Source organism: Balaenoptera physalus, assembly GCF_965194825.1.
Source record: "Balaenoptera physalus genome assembly, chromosome: 15".
Taxonomy (NCBI): Eukaryota; Metazoa; Chordata; class Mammalia; order Artiodactyla; family Balaenopteridae; genus Balaenoptera; species Balaenoptera physalus.
Window position 1 is genome coordinate 43,929,888 of NC_138894.1, and position 25,535 is coordinate 43,955,422.

General features: G+C 39.2%; 1 protein-coding gene across 6 annotated transcripts in view; it reads right to left on the reverse strand.

Moving 5' to 3' along the window:
* UGP2 (UDP-glucose pyrophosphorylase 2) overlaps positions 1-20,473 on the reverse strand; it is a 52,449-nt gene extending 31,976 nt beyond the window's left edge. Inside the window, exons 1-5 of one of the 6 annotated variants that reach the window (XM_082426634.1) lie at positions 20,342-20,473; positions 6,657-6,707; positions 5,305-5,326; positions 4,087-4,214; positions 3,132-3,239 (exon numbers count right to left, since the gene is read on the reverse strand). In XM_082426634.1, coding sequence (XP_082282760.1) covers positions 3,132-3,239; positions 4,087-4,214; positions 5,305-5,326; positions 6,657-6,707; positions 20,342-20,458 — 426 coding nt within the window. In that variant the 5' untranslated portion in view covers positions 20,459-20,473. Of the gene's footprint in view, positions 1-3,131; positions 3,240-4,086; positions 4,215-5,304; positions 5,327-6,656; positions 6,708-19,240; positions 19,875-20,209 lie in introns of those variants that run through there. The other 5 variants (XM_082426638.1, XM_082426635.1, XM_082426639.1 and 2 more) reach the window with 5 other exon arrangements.
* Positions 20,474-25,535: the final 5,062 nt, after the last annotated feature.

Genomic DNA, 25,535 nt, shown 5'->3' on the forward strand with positions numbered 1-25,535 from the left:
GTTCACTAAATAATGTTATGTTTTGAAAGGAAAACTGACCTCTATATAACCTCTATGACCAGAGAGTAAAAAGCCTGGGGGTCGGGGGGAGAGGGAGGGAGCCGGAGGAGTGTAGGCGAAGCAAGGTGAATGAATGTTAACCTATAATTTGTATGCTCAGAACTACTTGCCAAAGCTAATAGTTAACATACAGAGTATATACGACACATTTGTGCCCTCAAGAAGCTCATAACATAGTTAAAAGAGCAAACTTATTTTTTCCCTCTGCATTTCAAAACCCTCAACATTAAGGGCACATCGGATTATAAGAACATTTTTTAAAAGATACTCACAACCTAGGCTTTAAAATAAAGACATAGGGCTTCCCTGGTGGCGCAGTGGTTGCGATGAAGAGTGGCCCCCACTTGCCGCAACTAGAGAAAGCTCTCGCAAAGAAACGAAGACCCAACACAGCCATAAATAATAATAATAATAATAATAATAAAATAAAATAAAGACATATTTTTAATGGAGACTTACATTTTTATAAACAGAAAGAGAAAAGACTTCATAAAATCATATTACATCCAGAATTCTATATTCTATTTCTTTCTCTTTTTTTTTCCTATATCAATTCAGCATTCCTATCAGTAACTACAGCTCACTGCAGGGGCATAGCCTCCTGAAAGGACTTGTCAAGACCTTGTTTGGAATGGTGGCGCTGAAATGGAAAAATCCCTAGGTGGTTCTGATCCCTCTACTTGCTTCCTCCCCCCCACTCCAATCCCCACGCCAAGAAACCCTACTATGTATCATAATCTTCTCTCAAAATACACAAAGGCAGATTTCTCCATTGGCAAAGCAGAATCCTGAATCATAAAATATACTGAAAGTAATAAATTTTTGTGCCTTCCTTCAAGGTAGGCTCTATCATCAAAAGGTTAAGTTTGGGGCTTCCCTGGTGGCACAGTGGTTGAGAATCTGCCTGCCAATGCAGGGGACACGGGTTCGAGCCCTGGTCTGGGAAGATCCCACATGCCACGGAGCAACTGGGCCCGTGAGCCACAATTACTGAGCCTGCGCATCTGGAGCCTGTGCTCCGCAACAAGAGAGGCCGCGATGGTGAGAGGCCCGCGCACCGCGATGAAGAGTGGTCCCCACTTGCCGCAACTAGAGAAAGACCTCACACAGAAACGAAGACTCAACACAGTCATAAATAAATAAATAAAAGAACGTGAATTTCTTTAAAAAAAAAAAAAAAAAAAAAAAGGTTAAGTTTGTGTAATGAGAAAAAAATTCCCAAGTCTGCAAGAATTAAGAAGAAAACCACACCTTTATCCCCAGGTCTGTCATTAATCAGAAAAGTAAAGTCATTTCAACTAGGAATAAATTCCTAGCAAAAATATTAAGTATTTAAAGTGGGAAAATACATAATGCATAAATTTATTATAATTTTAGGCCTACTCCCAAACATTCTTTTTTTAATCTGACTGAATTTACAACTAGTTCCTTTTTAAAATTATATACCTATCCAGAAGATTGCTCTAAATTAATTTTTCAGGAGAAAATCTGATTAATTCTACCACTTAAAAGCAGAAAAATAAATCACAGTACATCACTAGAGTGAAGGAAATCAAAGACTAAAATAGAAGACCCTAAAGAAAAAAAAAATATATATATATGCACACTGTAATTGGCAATCACTACAGACAAGAGGAATTTTAAGTTCAACATCAAAAATGAGAGACTCCTCAAGGTGAACGCTTAGGTGGGATTTATTTTTTCTTTGTTGTTTTCTTTTTTTACCATGAGCATGTAATTTATAATTTTTAAAAGTTTTATAACTGAAAGACAATTTTCACATATAGGAAAAAAAGTACTCTTCACCAGGAACTACATTTAAGATTTTCTCATTAGAAGAAATACGAGGGACTCCATTAGCTTAAGCCACCAGATACGGTATACAAATGAATGCATGCAGTTATGTCCCAATAGAACTTTACAAACACAAGCAGTGGTGCAGCCCTCAGACAGTAGTTTGCCAAACTCCTGCTTAAAACAGCCCTGTTTTTAAACCAATATTAGATTATTTAAGATTACAGATACATAAGAGATAAACTATCTACATACAATTATTCCACTCCATCAAGCCTTTTCTACCTTCAGTGAAAAATGCCACAAGCAGCAGTGGTCAAAACTGCTGACAGGAAAGGAAAGAAAGGTCACTGTGTTAACCAAACCTGTCCCTGAAACAATCACTTAACTTAGATCAATCATTCAACTCAGGATACATGGTCTCCTGGCCTCAAAGACTAGTAAGAAGACAACACATGCATACAAACAACTGCTACTAATTAGGCTGGCTTACTACCACAGCATGATAGAAATAACCACGAACATCTGCAAAATGTTTCATGGTTTAACATGTTTCCATATGTTTCTTAAGAGAGTCTCATAACCCTGTGAAGTACAGAAAGCACTTGGTATCATTCTCATTTTACACAAAGCTCAAAAGCAGTAGAGCTAGGATTTGAACCTCCGATACTACCACATTACACCTCTTCAGTGCAGCTTTCTGCTAGGAGCTGACAACAGAGGTGGAGGCATTTAGACTGAGCCTCAAAGAATGAGCAGGATTTTGATAGGTGAAGAGCCCGTAGCATTCCAAGGAAACAACATACACAGAAGTCTAGAAGCAGGGAAATACTATGCATGTGAAGGGAATGCTGGGTTGGTTCAAGAAAGGCAGGCAAGGGAAATACAGCTAGAAAGATGGGTTGAAAGCATAGGGAGAGCTTTAAGTAGCTGACAATGACTGTACATGACCCTATAGGCAATGAGAAATCAGATGGTTTGGAGATAGAAGGAAGAAAACATAATGAAGCTCTTACCATGTGTTTGAACAAAAGAACTGCCTCATATTCAAGGATGTTAAGTTATGAGGTAGTGTCATAGGGAGATTAGACTTTCATAAGTGCTCTGCAGGACTGGATAGATGGGTCCAAAAGAAAGGAAAGTAGTAGCAGGCTATCTCTGTAGTTTCAATGTCTGAATTGATGGTTCCTACAGGTACCCTATAGTATCCCACCCCCAAAAGTTAAACCAGTGTCTGAAATTACCTTAAATTTTCCTACATTTTATCCAGAACTTACCGAATCTTCTGGAGGTCTCTGGATTTTTCCCCAATCCACAGAAGGTCCCTTTTCTTGCAAAAATCTATGAAATAGCTTCCGAAATCCATCAAGGTCTTTTTTAGTGTGCTATGAGAATAGAAGTTGTTGTTATAACTAGCAGAATGCTTAATATTTAATAAAAACAGACATATATTGTACATTTAAAATACCTTTCAGTGAAATTCTTATACCTTTAAAACATGGAGTACAGCAGAGACTTTTTTTACACCCCAATTTAAAACTAAAGAGGAAAAAAAGCTAATAGGAACCACACTTAAAGGAATACAAGTAATCTCCCCATGTCCCACCCGTATCATGTAATCTGAACACCATTTGGCCTGTGGGAATTCCAACTGGTTCCCTACATTTACTCACCAATGTATTTCTCTACTTCTTTTAAGTGACAATTAATCTTCACCAAAAGAACAAGAAGGAGCAAAAAACAGCTAACCTCAAAACATTAAGTATAAATTGAAATTTGAAAATGAAAAGGATAATCTATTGATTTATAAGTAGAAAAGTAAACACCTGCCTATTCTGGGAAACCTCTATCATAGCTGTCAGAGTAGCACAGTTCTGTTAGAACTGGCTCTTTGGAAAAGGCATGCAGGCTATAAGGTTGATCAATTAACTTCTCACAATTTTAACTGAACAATGGTATCCATTTTTCCATCCAATGATACCAAAACACAGATCACATAAATTGTAATTTTGTTCTGACTCTTTCAAACTTTAGAAACTTACCAGAATTTAAAAAATAAAAAAGACAATGGTTTTATAATGGGCAAATATTGAAAATCCTTAATTATTGAGCAATCCTAATTTTTTAAATATATCACTACATCTTGTGCTTATTTCAGGCTAGATGATCAGTAGCAGCAATAGCAACTCAGTATGTAGATGGATGAAAGCAAAAACAGTATAGGGTCCTTACTTCAAACTCATGTGGTGGTGCTGTGGTGAGTATCTTTTCTAGTTCCTTCTTCACAGATAATTCTAGTTCTTGTCGAATGACTTCTTGGAACTGAGAAGCGCCATCTTGAGACATTGCTTTGCTGAGATCTTAAAACAAAAATATAAAAACCACAGACTGAGAACTCAGACAACCATTCAAAACAGTTGGTAAACCACAACCAATTTATTTCTGGTGTGCCAGCAAATGAAAAGGGCTCAATCTTCTGGTCCCATCAACCTCCAGGAGGATTTTAGCATTGTCAACTAGTTATGACTCAATAATCATATGCACTCAAATTTGACTGTTTGGTATATCTATATGCTTTACAGGTGTATCTAAAATACTAAACACTTTTGGGGAGATGAAGCAGGTGGAAGTAAAAGGATTAATCTTCATTTGAGCATATAGTTCCATCTCCGCTGATGTTTCCGTCCTAGCTGTAAAAGCTGGAAAAAAATGAGAACACCTGGAATAACATTAATAAGGGCATATTTTATAGAACCTGTCCTTATGGAACTGCTGCCTCATAAGAGAACTGAAGGGCTTGGTAATTGAAGCCAAACTAACTCCTCCTCCAGGACAGATGAAAAATTTAAGGACTCCTTTCCATTTTAGAAGGGGAGCCACTCTAGTTCATATCCCTCCCTAAAGAAGAACCCCTTGAGAGATACTGGCTATTCCAAAGTGCCTCTACTTTCCTGGCATCAAAATTTTCATTTTAAAAGGAGAAGGGCACAGGGCTGCCTCCCTGTTTCTGGTTCCTAATTTCAGCCAAACTTTTCAATGCTCATGTGTGTTGGACAAGACTATCAGGACTTCTGGCATAGCTGGGCACCTCTGTGACAGATGGATCTCACTAAAGGTGACAGAAATGCCCGTTAGATGAAAACAAACAAAGAAAAACGCAGAAAAAGAAAACATCCCAGGCCCAAGTACCTTAGGAGAAAAATGCCAACAAGGTTGTTTCATATACTTCATTATCTAGACAGAAATTATCCTGTCTACTTCTTATAAAATAAGGAACAATCGGATTATTGTTCACCCCCCCTTATCCTCAATACCTAACTCAATCTTATTTTATAAATGTATTTTTGAAGCTTATGTTCAAACATTTCTTTTGATAGCTAGTTAGTTCTACAAATGTTGGTTAATTTAGCAAAACCATATTTCAATATAGCTAAAAACACTCCCACATACCATAAATTCCTTCATTTATTATCTGGGCAGAAGGAAGCATATAGACAGAATTAAAGGCAACATAATCAATATTTTAAAGATAGTTTTGAGAGCAGAAATTAGTAAATTACTATTAAAAATTAGTAAATATGTAATTCCTGAGGTAATTTAATGTAGACAGCCTTTCCCAAACACCGAAAAATGTTAACAAATTAGATATTTATCATAGCTCTTCAAAAAAAAAAAAGTACATACACAATTTCCAACACATTAAAATAAAAAAAAAAATACAAGGGAATTTGGTGAAAGCACACAATCCAATCCTAAAATAGTGTTTTCTAACTGTGCTTTTCTTAAAGGCTTAAGTTTATGGACTCCAGTAAAACTAACAAAATGACCCACACTGTAGTTCATAAATAACTTCTTTGTGAGCTAAGAAACATCATAAGAAACACACACCTGTATGTTCCATAAACATAAAGATATGTTTCAACTAGTAAGTAGCAATTTGATTATAATATGTAAAAAATGATGATAATGGATGAACACGTTAGCATAACTTTTTTTTTTTTTTGCACATAAAGGGTTTACTTTAAATGTTTTAAGGATAGGAGTTACATAATTATAAAAATTACAGAATTAACAGACATATTGTTTATACTTATAAATGCAGAGAACAGGTAACTGTCTACACATTTTATGAAATAAAATTAAAATTAAAAATGAATTCAAGCTTGAAAGTTGAGGTCATTTATCTAATTTTAAAATGCAAACACGAAGACCTCTGAACTATATACATTCATTCAAACTGCACTAATGATGGAAAACACAAAAAGAACAGCATTCCCAAGGAACCACAGACATTTCGACCATAATTATTTTCTGTTATAATAATTGTTCCTATTTTGTCTTTGGAGAGCTTTTATTTTTTTTTAAGACAATCACGTTAAGAATGTTTTTAGGCAGTACAATCTGTGACAATCAAAAAACAGTCTTCTAATGGGTCCACAGCATTCAGAGGTTCAAGCCCAATGCACTTCGGGGTTTGGCACTACTATCATTACTATGACAGGGAATTAAAAACTCCTACAGAACATTTTAAACTAGAGTTAATGTGACATCAACCATACATGTCATCCTTTGACTGACTTAGTTGTAATTTAAAGTATGTCACACGTTAAGTCCCCCACCAACTCCCATATTAATGTGTAAGAATTGATTTGGAAGAAAAATCTACTAAATATAAAACCTCTAAAGAACACATATATCGTTTGATTCTGTGTCACAGACTGATTAAAATAGATCAAAAGTAACTATACAACAATTTTAAAAGTAAGTTTTTTGTTAGACTCAAAAACATCTACAAGACTTGCTGTTTTGTTGTTGAAGTCAGATCCTGAAGGCCAGCATGCACAGTCACATTCCTACAAATAGTGATGGAAACATTTAACTTACTTTATATTCTGGGCAAATAACAAATGTGAGATAAAATTAAATGTAACTACAAAGTTTAAAAATAACTGCAGTAGCTGTTTGAGACATGAGAACAGCCCAGGGGAAAAAAAAAAACAACAAAACACCAAATTTTAGAGACTCCCTCTGCAGAACAACAACCTATCAATGTATGTGATTTAAGGTCAAAACACACAGAACCCATATTACTATCCTCCCTTCCAAGCCTAGCAAAGAAAGGTTAGTTGAAAGACTCACATTTAATACTACATGGTATCTTTGCCAGCTGCAGCAGGTCCAATCTTCAGACACAGATTCAAAAAAACTCAGACACAGATTCAAAAAACCCAGACACAGATTAAAACTCGAGTTGTGACAGGGACTTCCTTGGTGGTGCAGTGGTTAAGAATCCGCCTGCCAACGCAGGGGACTCGGGTTCCAGCCCTGGTCCGGGGAGATCCCACATGCCGCGGAGCAACTAAGCCCGTGTGCCACAACTACTGAGCCTGTGCTCTAGAGCCCGCGAGCCACAACTACTGAGCCCTCACGCCTAGAGCCCGTGCTGCGCAACAAGAGAAGCCACCGCAATGAGAAGCCCGCACACCTCAACAAAGAGTAGCCCCCTCTCGCAGCAACTAGAGAAAACCCGCGCTGCAACGAAGACCCAACGCAGCCAAAAATAAATAAATAAATAAATAAATAAAACAAAACTCGAGTTGTGACAAATATCCCTAACTTTGATTGGTTTGATGTAGCACCAAATGCAAATGAAGAACAATCTGTATTCCTTCTACCCCTCTACAAATCTGAACAGCTTTTACAACAAAGAACGTTATAAGCCTATTACCTCTTCCACCTCATTCCACTGCTGTTTCCTTCCCCTTCCCCTGGGCAAAGTGCTACTATGAAGTTCTGATTTTAAGTGATTAAAGAATAAGTAAGGGCTTTTAAGGAATAAAGAATTTTCAATCTTAAGCACCTGGCACAGACTAGGAAGCATGGAGCTAGAAGCCATTTCCCTTTGCAGTGACCTCTTTTATCCATCCTGAATTTTTTAAGAAAGGTCTGGAATTTCTGGTAGGAAAAGAAGTATAGAACTCAGAAGCTTTCTTGGACTTAACATTCTCAGGTTACACTTCTGGCAATGGCAGCTGTGTTTCTAGTGGAAGGTCAATTAAAGAATCCACTGAATAATGCAAGCTTTCTAACCTCCTAAGATGTTTTGTACCACCTCACTTCCTAGCAATAGAGAATTGATCCCCCTCCACTTTAGACAGAGAGAGCGTTTTAGGAATCAAACATTTCATTACCTCAGTCATAAATCAAAACATTTTTAGACACGAGACAGAGCATTTAATCTACCCTCAACATTTTACAGATGAGGAAACTGAGGGTGAAAAGTTAAATGACCTACCCAAGGTCACAGAGCAGGCTAATGCTGGAAGCAAAGCCAATTTATTCTGAGCCCAATTCCACCACAGTGAGGTAGAAACATCCTGCTCATTTTTTCTCTCCTAGTCTGGCTCCCTTTAATCTTTGGCACAAAATCCCCAAATAACACTCTCCTCTGAAAGCATGTCTATCAGAATGTCTTCTAATGCCCAGTGAACAGACAAGAAACTCCCTACCACATGAAACTGGGTTTACTATAATTGTCTTAGTCGACTTAATGACAATTTAGTAAATTGGGGATAGAACAAGCAGTAGCTTTTTTAAAGCTTATTCCGTACCTCAATTTCCTAATTCTTTCCTGTTTACGAGAACTAAGATTTCAACATCATCAACTTTCCCCTATCCAACTGGAGCCAAAAAAGGGGGGAGGGGAAGAGAAGAGGAGGAGGAAAGGAACAGAATTGAGAAGTAGGAGACATTCAATCTAGCAAGTGATTGTTTTCGTTTCTTAATTCAGGTATTTCATTTTATCTATTTCAGCAACTAAGAAGTATACATAATACCCTTCCCTGACATCCTGATACTGGCAAACAAAACAACTTCACATTCCAAGGCAGAAAGCTAGCTTCACAAGGAGCAGGCCAGAGATAACACCTACAGCAACTAAGGAGGTGAGGAGCCCTCTCTCCCAGGCCACCTCCCACCACTCGTTAGATCTGATTAGTCCCAACCTTCCTTGGAAACCCACAATGAAAGGTACCCAAAGTCACAGAATTGGCAAGCTCACTTAATCTTAAACCAGGAAATGACTTGTGAGCCAAATAAGTATGAAACTCTAAGAACGTAGTGGCAACTGGAAATAACCATGAATAAAGCCGAGGACATATGCTGACTAGACTTATGACTTATTAAAGCTAACCAGCCTCTCCCGGACTCTTATTGCAGTCCTTTAAACTCAGTTGTTTGCGAATATTCCTCTAGAAAAGCTCTTATTCTTTGGATTCAGCTACCCAGTATTATCCTACATCTTCTCCTACCTCTCTAACCATGCCTCAGTTTCCATAACTGGCTCCTTCTTTCTTCTCCTACTCCCTGGGTTTCCTAAGATTCTGTCCTCAGACCATTTTCCCCCTCAATTATTCCCTTATCGATCTCCTTACTGATACCTCCCAAATACATGCCTCTCATCCTGATCTTTTTTTCCTGAGCTCCAGGCTCACATTCCCTACTGCCTTCTAGACCTTTTGCACCTGGATACCCAGCTGGGTACCTCAAGCTCAACATGTCCAAAACAAAACTCATCATCTAAACTAAATTCATCTCCCTGCCTCCACCCCTCCCGCCCCAGCACCCCATGGCATTAACATTCTCCTAGTCACTCCGAGGTGACCTAGAAATCTCAGTCACAGTTGGCTCTTCCCTCCTTTCCTCTTACATTACATCCAATCCAATACCAAACTTCCTAACTGAATTGCCACCATTCCATTCATTGCTTTCCATTCCCACTACTGCTACTTTAATTTCACTCTCCTGGTCATGATGACAACAGCTTTCTAACTAGTCTACCCATCTGTCACTCTAATCTGGTGGTACCAGGCAGAATGAATTCATTCCCTTAAACTGCAACTCTAATCATGTCACTTCTCCATTTGATGGGATTTTCATTTGATGGGAAAGAAATACAAATTTCTTAGCCAGGCATACCTTAAAAGCCAAGCTGAAGTACTTTTCTGAGTAGCCAAAGCTAAAGAAAGTGCTTAAGCAGAGTGCCTAAAGGCTCCAAGTTCCTGTCTCAATAGTACTTCTAAAACTTTAATATGCATACAGATCACCTGGAGGGCTTGTTAAAACACGGATTCCTGGGCAACCTCCCAGAGATTCTGCCTCTGGGTTTGGAGTGAGGAGAATATGCATTTCAAATAAATGAATGCAGCCAGTATTGCCTTGAGTAGCTCTGATATAGACTCTACTCCATTTATTTGAACATGTTTGTATTAGCCATGCACATCAATCATCTTCCTACCCCATTGCTATTCTGGTCATCTATTCTCTGCCCCAAGGCCTTCAGAAATGGCACCAGGCCCAGACTGGTCTAAAGCCTTCCCAGGGATTGGTTTAAATGCGAACCATAAAATGATTCTGGCCAGTAAGCAACAAAGATATAGTTTGCAAAGGACGTAGGATAAAGGCGTCCCTCACTGAAAAAAGAGACACCTGAGAAAACATAGTACCTTTTCCATCCCTGGCCACAATGAGTATGTGTCCACCCCTCACCTTCAGTTTCTTCTGCAATTTAGTGACTTTGAAGAAAGCTGACCCAAGAACGAGACAAATATACTTAAGAGAAGGAAGAAAAGACTGATGCAGTCTTTGCATGGAATCAACCAACCCTGGAACATCATACTTCAAGATTCATGTGATATAAGTCCCTCATTTTTTAAGCCAACTGAGTTGGTATTTTTCTGCTCTATGAAATTAAAACCATCCTATTATAAGACTGTTCCAAAACACATATCTCAAGTGTAATTCAAAAATTTTAGAGAAGGGTAGGCAGAAATGAGGAGAGAAAAATAGAAATTAAAGGCCCAGTTGTGAATTCCAAAGTCATGAGAATCATCCCAACACCCGGGAAACTCCCTGATTCCTCAGCCCCCAAGAGCTCAAACTCTGTGAGTTGAATAGCATCTGCTATTGGAGGTGGCATTCCTAGTGTTCTAGGTGGTGGCTTCTGAACGTTCAAAGAGGCCTTCCTTTCTACCACAACTCGGCTACGTGGAGGTTTTAATCTGCGCTGTATCAGACACATATCAAATACCCCCAAAACTTTAATTCTTTGCTGAGATGTCGGTCTGTATCACCTTAAGGGCACAAGCCATATAGTGTTATTCAACTTTTTTTCCTACACCTACCTCAACACCTGGCACAGTACAGGCACCTGATAATGTATACTGGAGATCAAGACTTAACTTCTCATATTAGTGGTTTGAACAGCCAGTAATATATTATTTGTGTGTTCAATTTAAATGTAATCTCTTCCTAGAAATCTTTCTAAACTAAGCACGGTTGCCCATTACATGCTCATATGGTAGATCCTTGAACCTCCCCTTTATGACATCATACTTTCTAAAATTTATTCAATGTATATCTTACCCAACAATATCCAAGAATATATTGTATCTATTTTGTTCACCACTGTATACCCAATGTATTCATAAAACAGAACTTGAAACATAGTAGATACTCAAGTAATGTTTATTAAATTAATGAGTAAGAGCCTATTATGATACTGCAATGTGCTGGGTATAAAGAAGGTAGAGTCCTGTCCAGTGGAGGTAGTACCCGGTAAGGCCAAAGAGAAAGTGTTCAAGAGCTATGATTTCCAGTCATGGAGAAGCAGGGCTAAGAAAAGTATGGGCTGTGTATTGAGTACCTGAAGTACCTAAGGCAAGCAGAGGCTGATTTAACAGTCAAGTATCAGGGATGTGGCCAAAGAAATTCCAAACTTGTAGGCAGTTTAGACAAAATGACCTCTAAATTTCCTTTCAATCTTTATTACTGTGTATAAATGTCACCATAATGTTTTCACTAACTTTAGTGATTAAACAAAATTGGGCAATTTATATATTCAAATTTAGCTTCATTTAGGAAAAACACAGAAAAATAAAGTCCGTGTCATTCAATCATAAAGAAAAATTGATTAGTTGGTCTTATACAATTTTATATGATCTTTCAGTATTAAAGTTAATATTATTTTAGCTTATAAACTATAGTATGACTGTTTACATTTACATAGATTTTTAAATGACTCAGCCATGTACATCCTAACACTTGCATGGGTCACAGCCATATGAACGCTTAATAAATGATTTTTGATTAACAAAAATTAAAAGGTACCAGGCTTTTGAGAACTGTTCCAGCACCGAACATGCAGAGCTACTTGATAATCAAGATTTTTGCTAATCATGCATTGCTTGCTTAAAAAAATTTTTTAACTGTTAGAATTTATACATAAACCAGACTTCTCATTAATAATTAAGATTAACCTTGCTCTCATACAACAGAGTAGCTCTTAAAACAAAAACAACAACAACAAAAACCCAAAAAACAGAAAATATCACTTCTGGAAAACAGAACATTCAGGAGAGATGTGCTAACTAGTTAAATAATATCACTCTGCAACAAGTTTAATGGATGGTAAGGGGCCTATCACACCCATTTCCCATTTGTTGAGAGGAGAGAAAAGGGATACAACATAAAATCACCATCAAGGACCAAAAAATGATTTGACAGGCCTGCTGTGTAATTTGATACATGTGCATTTAGATAAAATTTTTAACCTTGGAAAGGCTTTATGGTCAGTGAGTCTAATTCCCTTATCTTGGAGATGAAACAGAGCCTAGAGATGCTGACTTGCCTAAGGTCACAGTGGCAGCCACGCAAGAATCCCAACCCTGCTGCATGGCGCCCTGCCTCTCCTTCCTGGAGGAAGTTCTCCCTTTCTCTGTTACAATGCATTATGTGGTTTACCACCTCCAGGCTGTATGCCACCAAATCTGAATGAAAACTGCAAAAACCCTAATACGTCTATCAAGTGAAGTTACTGCGTGAAGTGAAAACTACATATCAGAATAAGCATTCTCTTGTGCGTTTCAACTTTTCCTTCTATATTGTTTATTTCCTGGGCAATGAAAAATCGAAGAAAGCTTTTATGTACTCTATAAATATTTTATTACCAGGCCTAAGCATTTTACCATCGGCGTTAATGAATCCGCAACAGTGCAGAACTGTGTTATTTGGTTTTCCTACACTCTTTGGAAGCTTTAAAATTTTAGGCAGGGTTATAACATAAATGAAAAATCACATCAGTCTTTGCCAGGGCAGCAACCAGAGAAAAACACAAACTTCAATTACCTTTGCAGCCAAAGAGCAAGTGGAACTACTGTTAAAGGGAGTGTCCCCTAGAATAGATATCAAATTATAAAAAAATACTAACAATTAAAAAGTAGACTAAGCATAACTTGACTATTTCATGTACATGAATGTAACGAATAGTGGGGTTTTTTTAAAGATACAAGTAAAAATCAGAGAAACAGGGAACTTTCTTGATTTACATAAAAAAACTAACAAATATCTAGCAATGGTTTGGAAAACAAAACATTTTGTTGTTTATATAAGTTAACTAAGACAACATAGCCAATTTCTCCATGGCTCTCAAAAACAATTCTTAATTGTCAAAATGGTTTGGGGGCACAATGGATTTCATTCGGCGATGATGGAGAAAAGTAAACAATGGGACTGTTGGCAGAGGTAGAATTTGAATCCTAGACAATTACTTTGCAACAAACTGAAGGAGATGCTTGCTTACCAGTTAAGAGAACTGGAAAACAGCTTTCAAATGGAGTACTATCCCCTTTCTCACACATAAACCCAACCAAAAAACACATAAAGTTTAATTTTCTTTCAATAACTTAGCAAGCCAACTTGCAAAGAATTTAGTAAGTTATTAATAGAAAGATGCATGCCTGGTAGTAGAATTTTAGAGACCTAAGACATATGGTTTCAATTAATAGTCACTGTGCCTGGGACAATCCATCAAATTACTCAAGACCAAAATGTCCACAATTCAAACACTATTACACCAAGTTCAAAACATGATAGTTTAGAAAAGAAACTGTAGGCTGTGTAAAAAGGACACCAGTCTAGAAAACCAAGCTTCTAAAGAGATGCCAAGCAATCAAAAGGGTGGTAAGTGAATCATATTTCCACATTCACTAAATCCCAAACCTTCAGAGGATCTCCCCCACAATTTTATTCTAATATTGCTGGGATTTTCTCCACTGGCATAAATTCTGGATATCAGAATGAATCATATTACATAAAGTTAGTACAGTCAACTCTTAATTATTCATTTTTACAGATAATCCAGTTAGTTTAACTTTTAAATATTTGTTTATATTAACTTTTCAGTAATGGATATATCTGACTTTTTGGGAACTCCTAATACCTGCACTTCCACAAAAAGTACCAAATTCAACATGGTGGAAACTGGAAAATTACAATATATTATTCTTTGACCCAGAATATTTTCATTATTAGGCCCACTAATTTTCCTCACACAAATTAAGTATCCCATTCTTTTAACTAAAGTCACTACAATTCATAAAGTTACTACAATTTTCTATGAAGAAAAATAAATACACAGAGAATGTGAAGTGAATGTGAACTGATATTACAAGAAAACACCTACTGTCCAAAATTAACATCAATTTCCTTTTAATTTTTCAATTTATCTTAGAATATTAAAATGGCACTTCCAAGAAGTGTACCAATTAATATTTCTTATTTCTCTAATGTCTAATTTCTTTTTTCCCTGAGTGGGCTTTCACAAATGAAAATCATCCATTTTACTAGAAGACAGACCTAGTTATCAAGAACAAAGACAATTTAACCAAAGAGATTACAAGATCCATGTTGGAAACAAAGTTTTCATCAGCTCAACTCTTTGAATTTCTTTTAATTTTCCATTTATAACTGTGACTCTGAATTTAACTAAATCCCTGTCTCTCTAGCAACATAGTGAATCCTAAGCTACATCTTTAAAAAATGAGAAGTGTGCCTTAGTCATTGCTTTGCCACCTCCAGTCCTGCCTCAAATCCATGCCACAACCTTCCTGGGCTGAAAACATCCTAGTCATCTAAATAATCAGCAACAGGCTGAATTTAGTCTTAGGATTTGAGAAGAACCAGGCCTAGGCCTGACCTCTACAACCAGGCCCCAGAATGCTTCTCACCCCTGTATTCATCTGAGACCCCTCCCGTTACACTTAGTTCAGCTAATCTTCCCTGGCTACGTTCCACTGACCAAACAAGAATCACCAAAAAAAGTCACTAAAAGAGAATTCCAACAAATGGAAAATGTGAAGTACTTTTTAAGTGACACAGAGGTACTCAAACGGCTTCCCTTGAAATATAAGAAAGTACTTCAATTTAAGAATATTAAGGGACATTTTTATATAATTTAAGTAGACAAACAGTTTTTTAAAAAGTTCCTCCAGGGACTTTCCTGGCGGTCCAGTGGTTAAGGCTCCACACTTCCACTGCAGGGGGGCGTGGGTTCGATCCCTGGTTGGGGAACTAAGATCCTGCATGCCATGTAGCCAAAAATAATTTTCTTAATAAATAAATAAATAAATAAAAATGTAAAGTTCTTCTAAATTACAGTATAAGTACATAACACTGCCTTAGCTGGCTAGATGACAGTAGGTCCAGTGCCATTTATAAGTTTCAAATCATGTAGGGAGATTGCCCCATAGCTCTCAGAACTTTTGAAAAGCCAAATTCCAAATGGCACTGACTAACATACCTGGCAAAAGTCACAGCTGCTGATGACCCAGCAGGGTCACAGGAGGAGGTGTCACCTCCAACTGTGACAAGGGGCCCTTTCTCATTTAAGTAGTAGTCACATTTATTTAGAAAAACTGGGGGCCCTGCAACAACCCCTGGGATGGAGAAAACTAGCAAATGGAGATGTAATTTCACAGGCAGACAGAAGGTAACCTGAGGGCAGAATACACCAGCTAGGGAATTAAGCCAGAGATCCAGTAAAGAGTCCTCCTATGAGAAGGAATTCTAAGTGCCTGAGAAACACAGACTTGGGAGAAGCCCAAAGCACGCTGAACCTTCTTTTGGCCAAGGAATACATACTGGGAATTCTCCTGCCTATTGACATTAAGTATTTTTATTAATTGAACGTTTCTACCTAATAACTTACAGTCAAAGTGCTTGAGAATGGACATGCCTAGCTTTCCTGTAAAGCAGGGGTCCCCAACCCTGTTAGGAACCGGGTGCACAGCAGGAGGTGAGCGGCAGGCTAGGGAGCAAAGCTTCATCTGCTGCTCCCCATTGCTCGCATTACCCCCTAACCATCACCCGCATTACCACCTGAACCATACCCCCGCCCCCATCCGTGGAAAAACTGTTTTCCACAAAACCTGTCCCTGGTGCCAAAAAGTTTGGGGACTGCTGCTATAAAGCACATTTACCTAGATTGGAGGGAAGAGGTTCAAGCCAAGAATAGCAACCCCAGGTTCCAGGACATTCAAACACGTGTACACAACACACAGGTATAATACCCAGATCTGAATTTCAAGTGCCAACCATAAGGGATACAGGAGAAATCCCAATACAGTACATTGCGTACTGTAAGAGCTCATAATTTCAGTTGTTGATTGGACTGAAACAAAAACTGTCCCCAATTATGTATTCACATCACTGTTCAAGCTTTCCCCTCCAACCCCATACTTTAAAAAAATATATATATCAACTCCCAAGTTGCTGGAGGCCTGAACACCAAACCTGGAATAGGAAAATAAAGAACTGCCATAGGTGCATTGTTTCTGTTTGTGACATGTGGTTATACTTATAGTGGCAATGCTATCCAAAAAGCTACCATCATTTTAAGAAAGGAAAGTAAAATTTACTGGCCATCTAAATGCATTCACGTAATTAATCTCATTTCAGCTTCTCAAAAACCCGTTGGCATAAGTACTAATACCCAATGTTTATATAAGTAGAAACGGAGGTTCAGAAAAGTTGTCTATGATCACCTGTTAGTAAGAGGATTCAAACCTAGGTCCATCCCTTTTATCTTTCTCAACATTTATGTCAGATGTGTTAATAAACTACAGCCAAAAATGTAGGCTAAACTACTAAAAAGTACATGGAAAGTCTGCATTTCTCATTTGTCATCCATGACAGATTCTTTCAGAGCATCCACCACTTGAAGACACTGTATTTCCCCCAGGGATATAATATTATCTTTGCCCACAGGGAACTGACAGTCTAGTTGGAGAAAGAAGCCATTGTTCCTGATAAGTTCTTTAACATAGAAGCCATTGTTCCTGATAAGTTCTTTAACATAAGAGGCAATAAAAGGTACTGGAAAGGACAAGGGTTTAAGACACATTTATATATGAATTTCAGTGCTTACTAGCTGTGAACTTTGGATAAGATACTTAAATTTTCTCACCTGTAAGGTCACGATTAAAATCTACTACCTCTCAGGGCTCTTGTGAAGCTTAAATGAGACAACATATGAAAACAGTTTAGAAGCCTAATTTGTTCAATCTTTTCCTTATGAAGTGGCACAAGCTAAGTGTCAATGAGTGGAAATATCAATAAATGCTACAGCAAAGATCAAACAATTTGATCTTTGCTACCAAAAAAAATTCAAAAACAAAAATCCCAACGCTTACACTTAAAAACTGATCTGTGGAGACAGCAGAATCATTACCCAATAAAGTTTATCACTGATCAATGCAGTAAAGTTAATTAAACATACAGAGAGTTTACACTTGAAGTACAAATTTAAACAATGATAAACAGGAGCAAAATCATGTTAAAAAAATTTTTGGAGGGGAGAAGTGTCATCTTTTTGTGCAAAATTGCCAATTTAAAAAGAAAACTACCACTTAGAGCAAACTGGATGGCAATTAAATGCAATGTTGGATTGAATCATGGAAAAGTGGTCTAGGTCTGTAGTTTAGTTAATAGTAATGTACTTGTGATAATTTTTTAGTTTTGACATATGTGCAAACTTTTCTATAAATCTCAAGATAAAAAGCTGATTTTTTTAAAAAAGTGGATGACAAGGGAAAGGAATAACAACATACACAGGTATTGCCACTTTATTTAGAATCTCCTGAAAACAATTAGCCATTAACAAACAGCAAAGGATGTGACATTAGTCAACACGCACCACCTCTGTAGGCTACGCTAAAGCATAACAACGAGGAACACCTGGAGTTTAATAATATTCTTAACTTTTAAAGTGACTTGTCCACTTTTCTCTAGCATATTATTGCAATACTGGCTTGCTGGTAATTAAATATTGTTGTTGTTACAAAATCCAGCAAACTTCTGACAGTTACCTCTACTTTCTATTCTTGACTAAGACATTTATTCAACCTGAACAGAAGCATCTCTTACCACATACAAGGCATAGCATGAATTTAAAAGTCTAATGACAAGTGACATTTCTGAGCTTAGTGCTAAAGGCAGACATAAGTGTCCCATCTGTTTTCATAATAATGCAGGCAAATTCTCTTACTTGATTATACAAAACTCAAAGAAGAGTTAATAAAGTGATGTAAAACCTACTAGGGCATTTTTATGCGCAGGGCCAAATGATGGCCATTACTGACACAATTTTTTTAAGTACATTACATTTATTGAGAGCCACATTAAGTGGTTGTGAACTTTACTAGCTGTGTGTTCAGCAAGATGGCTGAAGCTTTCACACTCTGGGGTCTGCAAGAAAAGGTTTACTTGCATACCAGAAGGCAAATCTTATGCTACAAATTGATGACATAGGTCTAAGGTAGCACCAATTTCAATGTGTACACGTTACACACACACATACACACAATGTTACTGCTTAACTCAGTTGAGAGGCATTCCCTAAACCTTTTTTAACACACATGTAGAATTTAGAGAACAATTTCCTAATTTGAAAGAAACCTTAATAATATTTACAGATTTCAAAGAAGGGAAAAAAATAAACACAGCAATGCAGCAAAGTCATTTCTCCTACTGAAATGACCTCCAGCTTCTACGAGCTATTCCCGGTTTCGCAATAAATGAATCTGAGACTCAGACCACGTACACACAGACGGAGAAGCTGAGAACGCTAAAGCTTCCCCAACAGTCCTGGCTAAACCCACCTGCCTTTCCTCAGCCCTCTCAGTTCCCCCTCCCGTCCGCACCCAGAGTTACCTTGACTTCGACCCGGAAAAGAGAACAGGGATTAATCAGCAGCCAAAATCCTGTTTTATCATCATTTACAGCCCCTATCCCAGGGAGCCAGAGTGCTACTAACCTGATTTCAGGGAGGCAGAACTAAATGCAGCAGAGTACAGGGGTATAAATTATACGTATCTGAAACGCCAACCCAGCAGCTCAAGACAGCTCAAATGTCAATTTAACGAAAAGGGTTTCGCAAATAGTACCTCAAATGAACATTTCCACTTCCAAACCACCCACCAACCTCTCGACTGCCAGTACCCAAATTCGGTACTGCTAAAGCAACCCGGGAGAAAAAAGAAGCGTGTCTTACCTTGTACAAATCTCGACATTTTAGGGATTTATTAAAATACCCTGGCCTATATATATATGTGTATATTCAAAAGCCTAGAGGAGTCACGCTATGGGCAGGTCTCTCTCTTCCACCCCTGCTTTAACAACCGACGAGTTCCTTCTCCTCTTCCTATGTTTTGCCACTTAAGGGAGTATTTATTCAAAGCGGCTAAAACTGCCTCAAAAAAAAAGAAAAAAAAACCACCCAGGAAAACCTTCCGCACTTCCAAAAGACAGAAACTTGGTGCGACCGAGTCTGCTCGGAACTCCAGGCTACACTGCACCCTTGACACAAATGAGGGCCAGCTGGAGGCTCCCGGAAAAGGTACTATCACACGAACTTTAATTTCATCAATGAAAGAGGCGGATCTAGAGCGGCTACTTCACTGCCCTCCGGAGCAGCACGGCCGCAGGCACAGGCGGGCCGCACCCCCGATTCCCCCTCCCCTCTCTGCCGTCCGGCCTCCGGACAGTTCCCCGGGAAACTCGGGCCAACGGCGGTCCCCGCCCTGCAGGAATCGGGAGGCGGGGGAGGTAGGCAGAGGGGGGGCGATTCAACCATTTCTACCCGCCCATCAACGTCCCGGGACTAACAGGCGCTCGGCGCGCGGGCGGGGGCCTCCAGACCAACGCCTCCCTGCTGCGAGCGGCTGCAACCCTGCAGCGGCTTTTTCCCGGGAGGGGCCGAAGGCTACACGCCCCTCCCCCGCAGCGGACACTGGGAGGCCACCCGTGAGGGGAAAGCCGACTCCGAGGGACAGGAGGCCGGGAGGGCCCGCCCCGACCCTCACACATTCTAGTTCCTCCTGGCCGAACCCCAAGTTGGGCCTCCGGGGCCAAAGCTGGTCAGGCAGAGGGGCTCTACACGCCTCAGAGAGGGAAACACACTCGCCCAAGGGGTGGTGGGAAGCCCGCCCCGGCCCCTCCCCAAACCGCCACAGAGACCCACCTTCCTCCTCTTCCTTTAGCAGCTGGGAAATTGGGGGCGTTTATGGCGCGCCTGGAAGAAGGCTCGCAGGCTGAGAGAATGTCACCTCTGAGGCAACCTTCTCTCTCCCCCTCTCCCCTCACACATGCACACCTTGAACCCCTCACCAGTGGTCGCAGCCCAGCTTCTGACCTCCTTCGTCCACCGGGCTGCGGGCTCCCGCAACCCAAAGCCCCCACTTTCTCCCAAACACCTCCCCTCCCCCGCCATTTGGAGCAGCCCCCCTCACAGCGGAAATGTCCCCGCTGCGCAGACAGACAGGAGCAGCCGCCAGTCAGGAGCCGAGGCGGATTCAGGGCCTGGCCAATGAGACGCGCGGGGGTGGCAGGGGGCGGGGCGTATGCGGCCAGAGGCAGCCGGGCGGAGGTGGGCTCTGTGCCCGAGCGCTAGCACGAGCTCGAGCCCGGATACCGTGCGCGTTGGGGCTGCGCCTCCAGCGGCTGGGCCAGGGATGTTTCACCAGTAGAACTCACAGCCTTCCACAGATACTTCAGCAAGGGAGACAACCTGAAGCACGAGTGGTTATTTTTGTAGTGCTTAAAAATATTTCCGCTTACCAGAGACTGAAGCTAGATATCTATCGGGCGAGTAGAGCCGGAGCACCCCGCGCAACTACCCCGAGAGAGCCCAGGCCCTTCTCGGTAGACACAAACTCTAGCCACACATCTGGTCTCGGAAGGGTGAAGATGGCGTTAAAGAGTAAGAGTAAGCAGTTGGATGTGTGGGACTTAACTAACAGGCGGAGGAATTTAGGGCATCGAAGAAAACGCCAAGCGAAGGCTCTCACACCAGAACCACCACCCCGGTTCCTATTCCTGTAGAGATTTCCGCAGTGTTAGGCGTTTACTTTTCTGATAAAAGGGGAAATGGCTTAAGTTACCCCTCAAGAGGTGCTTTCTTTTTAATAGATTTTTGAAGCCCTCAAGGAAAGAGGATGTTAAAAGAACGTTTGCAGTGAGTCGGGGACTACAAGAGGGCCAGCGCAGCGCCCGCTAAATCGCACCTGATGTTGCCAACCCCACCTACCTGTACGACCCAGTGCGCCTGTTATTGGGTGTATCTCAGACTTTACAATTCATGACTAAAGCCGCCTGCATCAGGACAAATGAATTGTCAGCGCTCTGTTTAGGTGTCTCCAGTAAACCATGTCATTCTAGAAGAGTTTGAGGCCTTGGACAACACTAATCAACCAAGGTAAAGTGACAATTTTTAAATGGCTCATTCTGTAAACAAATTTTTTTTTAGGGCTGCGTATTCGTATGGAAATGTTATTGAAGTAACACAGAAAAGGCCAGTGATTCATTTGTCCTGCTGGAGAATGATAACCCTTGGTACTATATTTCTTATGTGAAATCCAAAAAGATCACACCCAAAAACCGCTCAGCGATAAAACTGATTTCCCCAAAGAAGTGTGTAAAATCCAAATGTCTACATTTTAATAGCATTTGGAGACTGAAGATCTTGATCAGATTCTCCACATTCTTTGTGTACAGTAGAGAAATTGTTCCAGCACTGAATAAGCAGTATTTATCCATCCATCAGCGTTAACACCAAAATAAAATGCTACCAAAAGATTTGAGCCCCATAGGGTTGCTTAGCCTACAAATGATAAAGCTGAAGAGTAGTGAAGAGTCTTTAATTATACAAGGTTTAAGAAGGATGATCAGTTATTTCCTACCTACACAAAAGATTAAGGGAGAGGAAGTAAGTTTTAATTGCAGCAAGAGTATTTGGTAAAACCTAAGAATGACATCTTGATTTATGAGCGATTATATATTGAGATATAGTACCAAAGGATGTGTACATTTGCTGCCTCAATAAATCTCCAAAAAGTAACTACCTGTCTTCAGGGGTTAGGTCTATATCAATTCAGAGGCTGGCTCTTAGAGAAGTAGCACTCTAGAAGCTATATTCTCAAATATTATTTCAAATAGTGCCCTGTAAAATGGAATTTCTTTACCCAGTGGTTTACATTTAAATTCTGAACCCCCAAACATTTTGTAAAATAACCTCCCACTTCCTCAGAGCCACTAGAAACAATCTCACTTGGCAGATCACGTGGGATTAAGGAGGAAAGATCATGGCCGTGGAGAAGTTTCAAGTGTGCTTAAAAGGCTGTTGTCTATTTCTGAAATATATTTATACATTTTAATATCTGAAAAATCACTTTGTGTGTGTGTGTGTGTGTGTGTGTGCGATCCCTTTTTTTCATAATACACTACTGTGGAATTTTCCTTCAAGGTGCATGAAGTTGCTATCTGTAGCATTAGAAATTTGTAATGTGGATAGATAGATTTACAGATGAAACCTTTGCAGAAACTTGGGGGGCGGGTAGAATCTAAAGGAAGATGAAATGGGGGCCTGGGAAGGAATGTGTGTACAGTTATGAGTTGGAATGAGATGGATTGTAAACTAAAAAGAAGCCTGAAAGCCAGTTTTTCGCTGGTACTATATATTACCATCCAAGGATGATATACATTCTGCCTATAATTTTCTCATTCCTTCTTTATACTTCCCGATAGAAACATGAGAAAATTCAGTTTAATTTACCCAGTTCCATGTCCTGGGATGTATAACAACCTTGCCATATCTTTTTCTTTAGATGGGAACATTCTATCAACACAAGGAAACAATGGCTACTGCCCTATTTCTAAGCATCCTTTTTGGTGCCTTTTTAGATTTAATGCTTGGCACAGTGTCTGGTACATAGCAAGCACTCAATAAGTGTATTCTGAATGACCAGTTTAGTGCCACTAAATCTTTTTAACTTGCAGTGTTGTGTCCTGTTCGCTACTCTTTGAGAGCTGTAAATAAGATTAAATTTATAATTTATATTTAGAGGTAAAGAATTTTTAAGTTTCAGTTATTTTCACCTAGAATGTGAACTTGGGCCAAGTATAAGAGTAATAGCAGTAAATGCAACGCCCTGATGACTTTACAGTAAGCTTTGCTGACTACCCACCATGAGCATTATCCAATACGGGGTGGTTTAGAAATTACTAAAGTATGAAATAAGTGTACAGATCAGCAATGTGTGTGGTCTTTTAATTTTTTTCTTGTCTATTGTACCCCCTTTTCCCCACACACAAGAAAATAAAGCAGTGCAGTTTTGGAGAACATGTCAGAGACATAAAAATTTCTGTCATGCACTAAGTGTTTAGCCGAGAGACCAGGCAACAACTATACACTAAACTGTTGCCCACGCTCAATATTGGCTCCCATCTGTATCCATCTAAATCCTAGACCACCCACTGAAAGAAGAAAAAGGGGGCTACTATTAGTCAGAAGTTGCCAGTTACTGACTAGACCTAACAATAGGGCATTTTACTTGAGTCAAAAGGTAACCAAACAGGGTTAACTGGAAAAAGATATCAAGTAATATCTGTGAGACAGACTACTAAATGAATGAGTAGTCTAAAAAATGAATGATGTTTCCAAATACTTGAGAAAGACTTCATTCTTTCCTGTTGCCAACACCCTGTTAATGAATCAGGAAGTTTTCTGAAACAAGTTGTGAATTTCAATTATTTCAATTATATCCTTCCATTTATTCACAGTATGATTTTTTTTAATTACATTTGAAGGTTATTTAAGTTTATATCAAAACAGTAGCAATTATTTCAAATAAGATGTTTTAAAAAACAGGGTTGTCTCACATTACAGATAATTATCTAATGAGTTGATAAACCAATCTTCTGAGTAGTCTTGAAAGTCATTAGGCTCACAAAAATGCAGTTTAACCACATGTGTAATCTTGTTCATGCTTATCGATAATTTCCCTCTGGGTTCTCCTTTGAAAGTTGCATAGAAGGCAGGTCTTTACTATGTTGTCTCCTGTTACTCTTGTTCTGCACTTGCCCGGAGGAGAATGTTGTTGACAAATGGTGATGCCCATAAATTGTTGTATGTCAGTCATGTGCCAAACTGCATCTACAGAGCCCCCCTTGATTACAGAGGCAGAGTGAGTAGGCCTAGGAATAACCATAAAGAAACAGTCTGTATTCCCTCAGAGTTTCTAATAAACATAGATCGTTATGTAATCATAATTTGGAAAAACAAAAAACTCACTATGAAATAATACATCTCTTGCTAAACTCATAAGATAGAATAAATATTATACTGCTTTTCTAAGGTGACATATGCATAGATGATGAAGTTACTTATTCTTAGTGACTTTGAAATCCTCATAGAGAAGAGCTGTTAAATAGAAAAATATTCAGTTTAATCCTATTTTTTTCTTCCTCTTTCAACCATATTAAAGATTCCCTGTTGTGCATTCCATCAAACATCTTTTGATGGTTTTCCAAACATCTCTGCTTGGGTCTAGCTTATTAAATTTCCTGCCAGTGCCACCACTGGGAAGGAAGGAATAAAGAACTTCTGTTCCCTTAGTCTCAGGAAATTTATTTTAAGCATTTCACACCCACCACCCTAACTAAATATTAAAGAGAAGATCCTCAAGATTATTCTTTGGATGAAGCCTAAATAACTGGGTAATTATAACATCTTGACTTCAGCCCAGAGAAATCCATTTGGACTTCCAGAACTGTAAGAGAATAAATATATGTTGTTATAAACCACCAGGTTTGTGGTAATTTGTTTCAGCAGCCATAGGAAACTAATAGAGTCACCATTCATGAGGAACATTGCACAAATAGGTGATAAAAATTATTTTAAACTATTTCTTTTGCAACCATTCAAAAATGTATAATGGTTGATATTCTATTCAAAGAATCTAACAGCTCTTTTTATTGACAAACAATGATGAAACATGACATGATAAGGCAAATGGATTTTGAATCCAGCTGAACTTTTTTCTACCAAGTATTTTAAAATAATGATGAAGCTTTAATTTGTAAAACACATGTGCATTGTTGGATCAATCAGACCAAAATTACGTTGGATGCCATTAAAAGAGCACATCAGCTGCAAACAATCAGAAGTATCTGATGTCTGTGAAGTCAGAGTTTCAGAACCATCAGAGCTGCACCATCCAGGAGCTCCATGCTGGCTGCAGTGTGCTGAGCACAGCCAAGGACGTATTCTACCATCTGGACATCTACTTCAGCAGCCAACTGCCGAGCATACTACTATGCTTGGATAAGAGGCCTGTGGAACTACTGGACATTATTCATCATCCATTCCACCTGTAGAGACTGTTCATCTTGGGCCATCCTCTGATAAAGCCTGCAAGAAGCTGGAGGCAACCAGCCCAGGGAGTCCCAACTGCCTGCCCCAGGCCTGAAAGGCTTAATATCATGCTTCACAGCTGTAAGCCATTCGAACC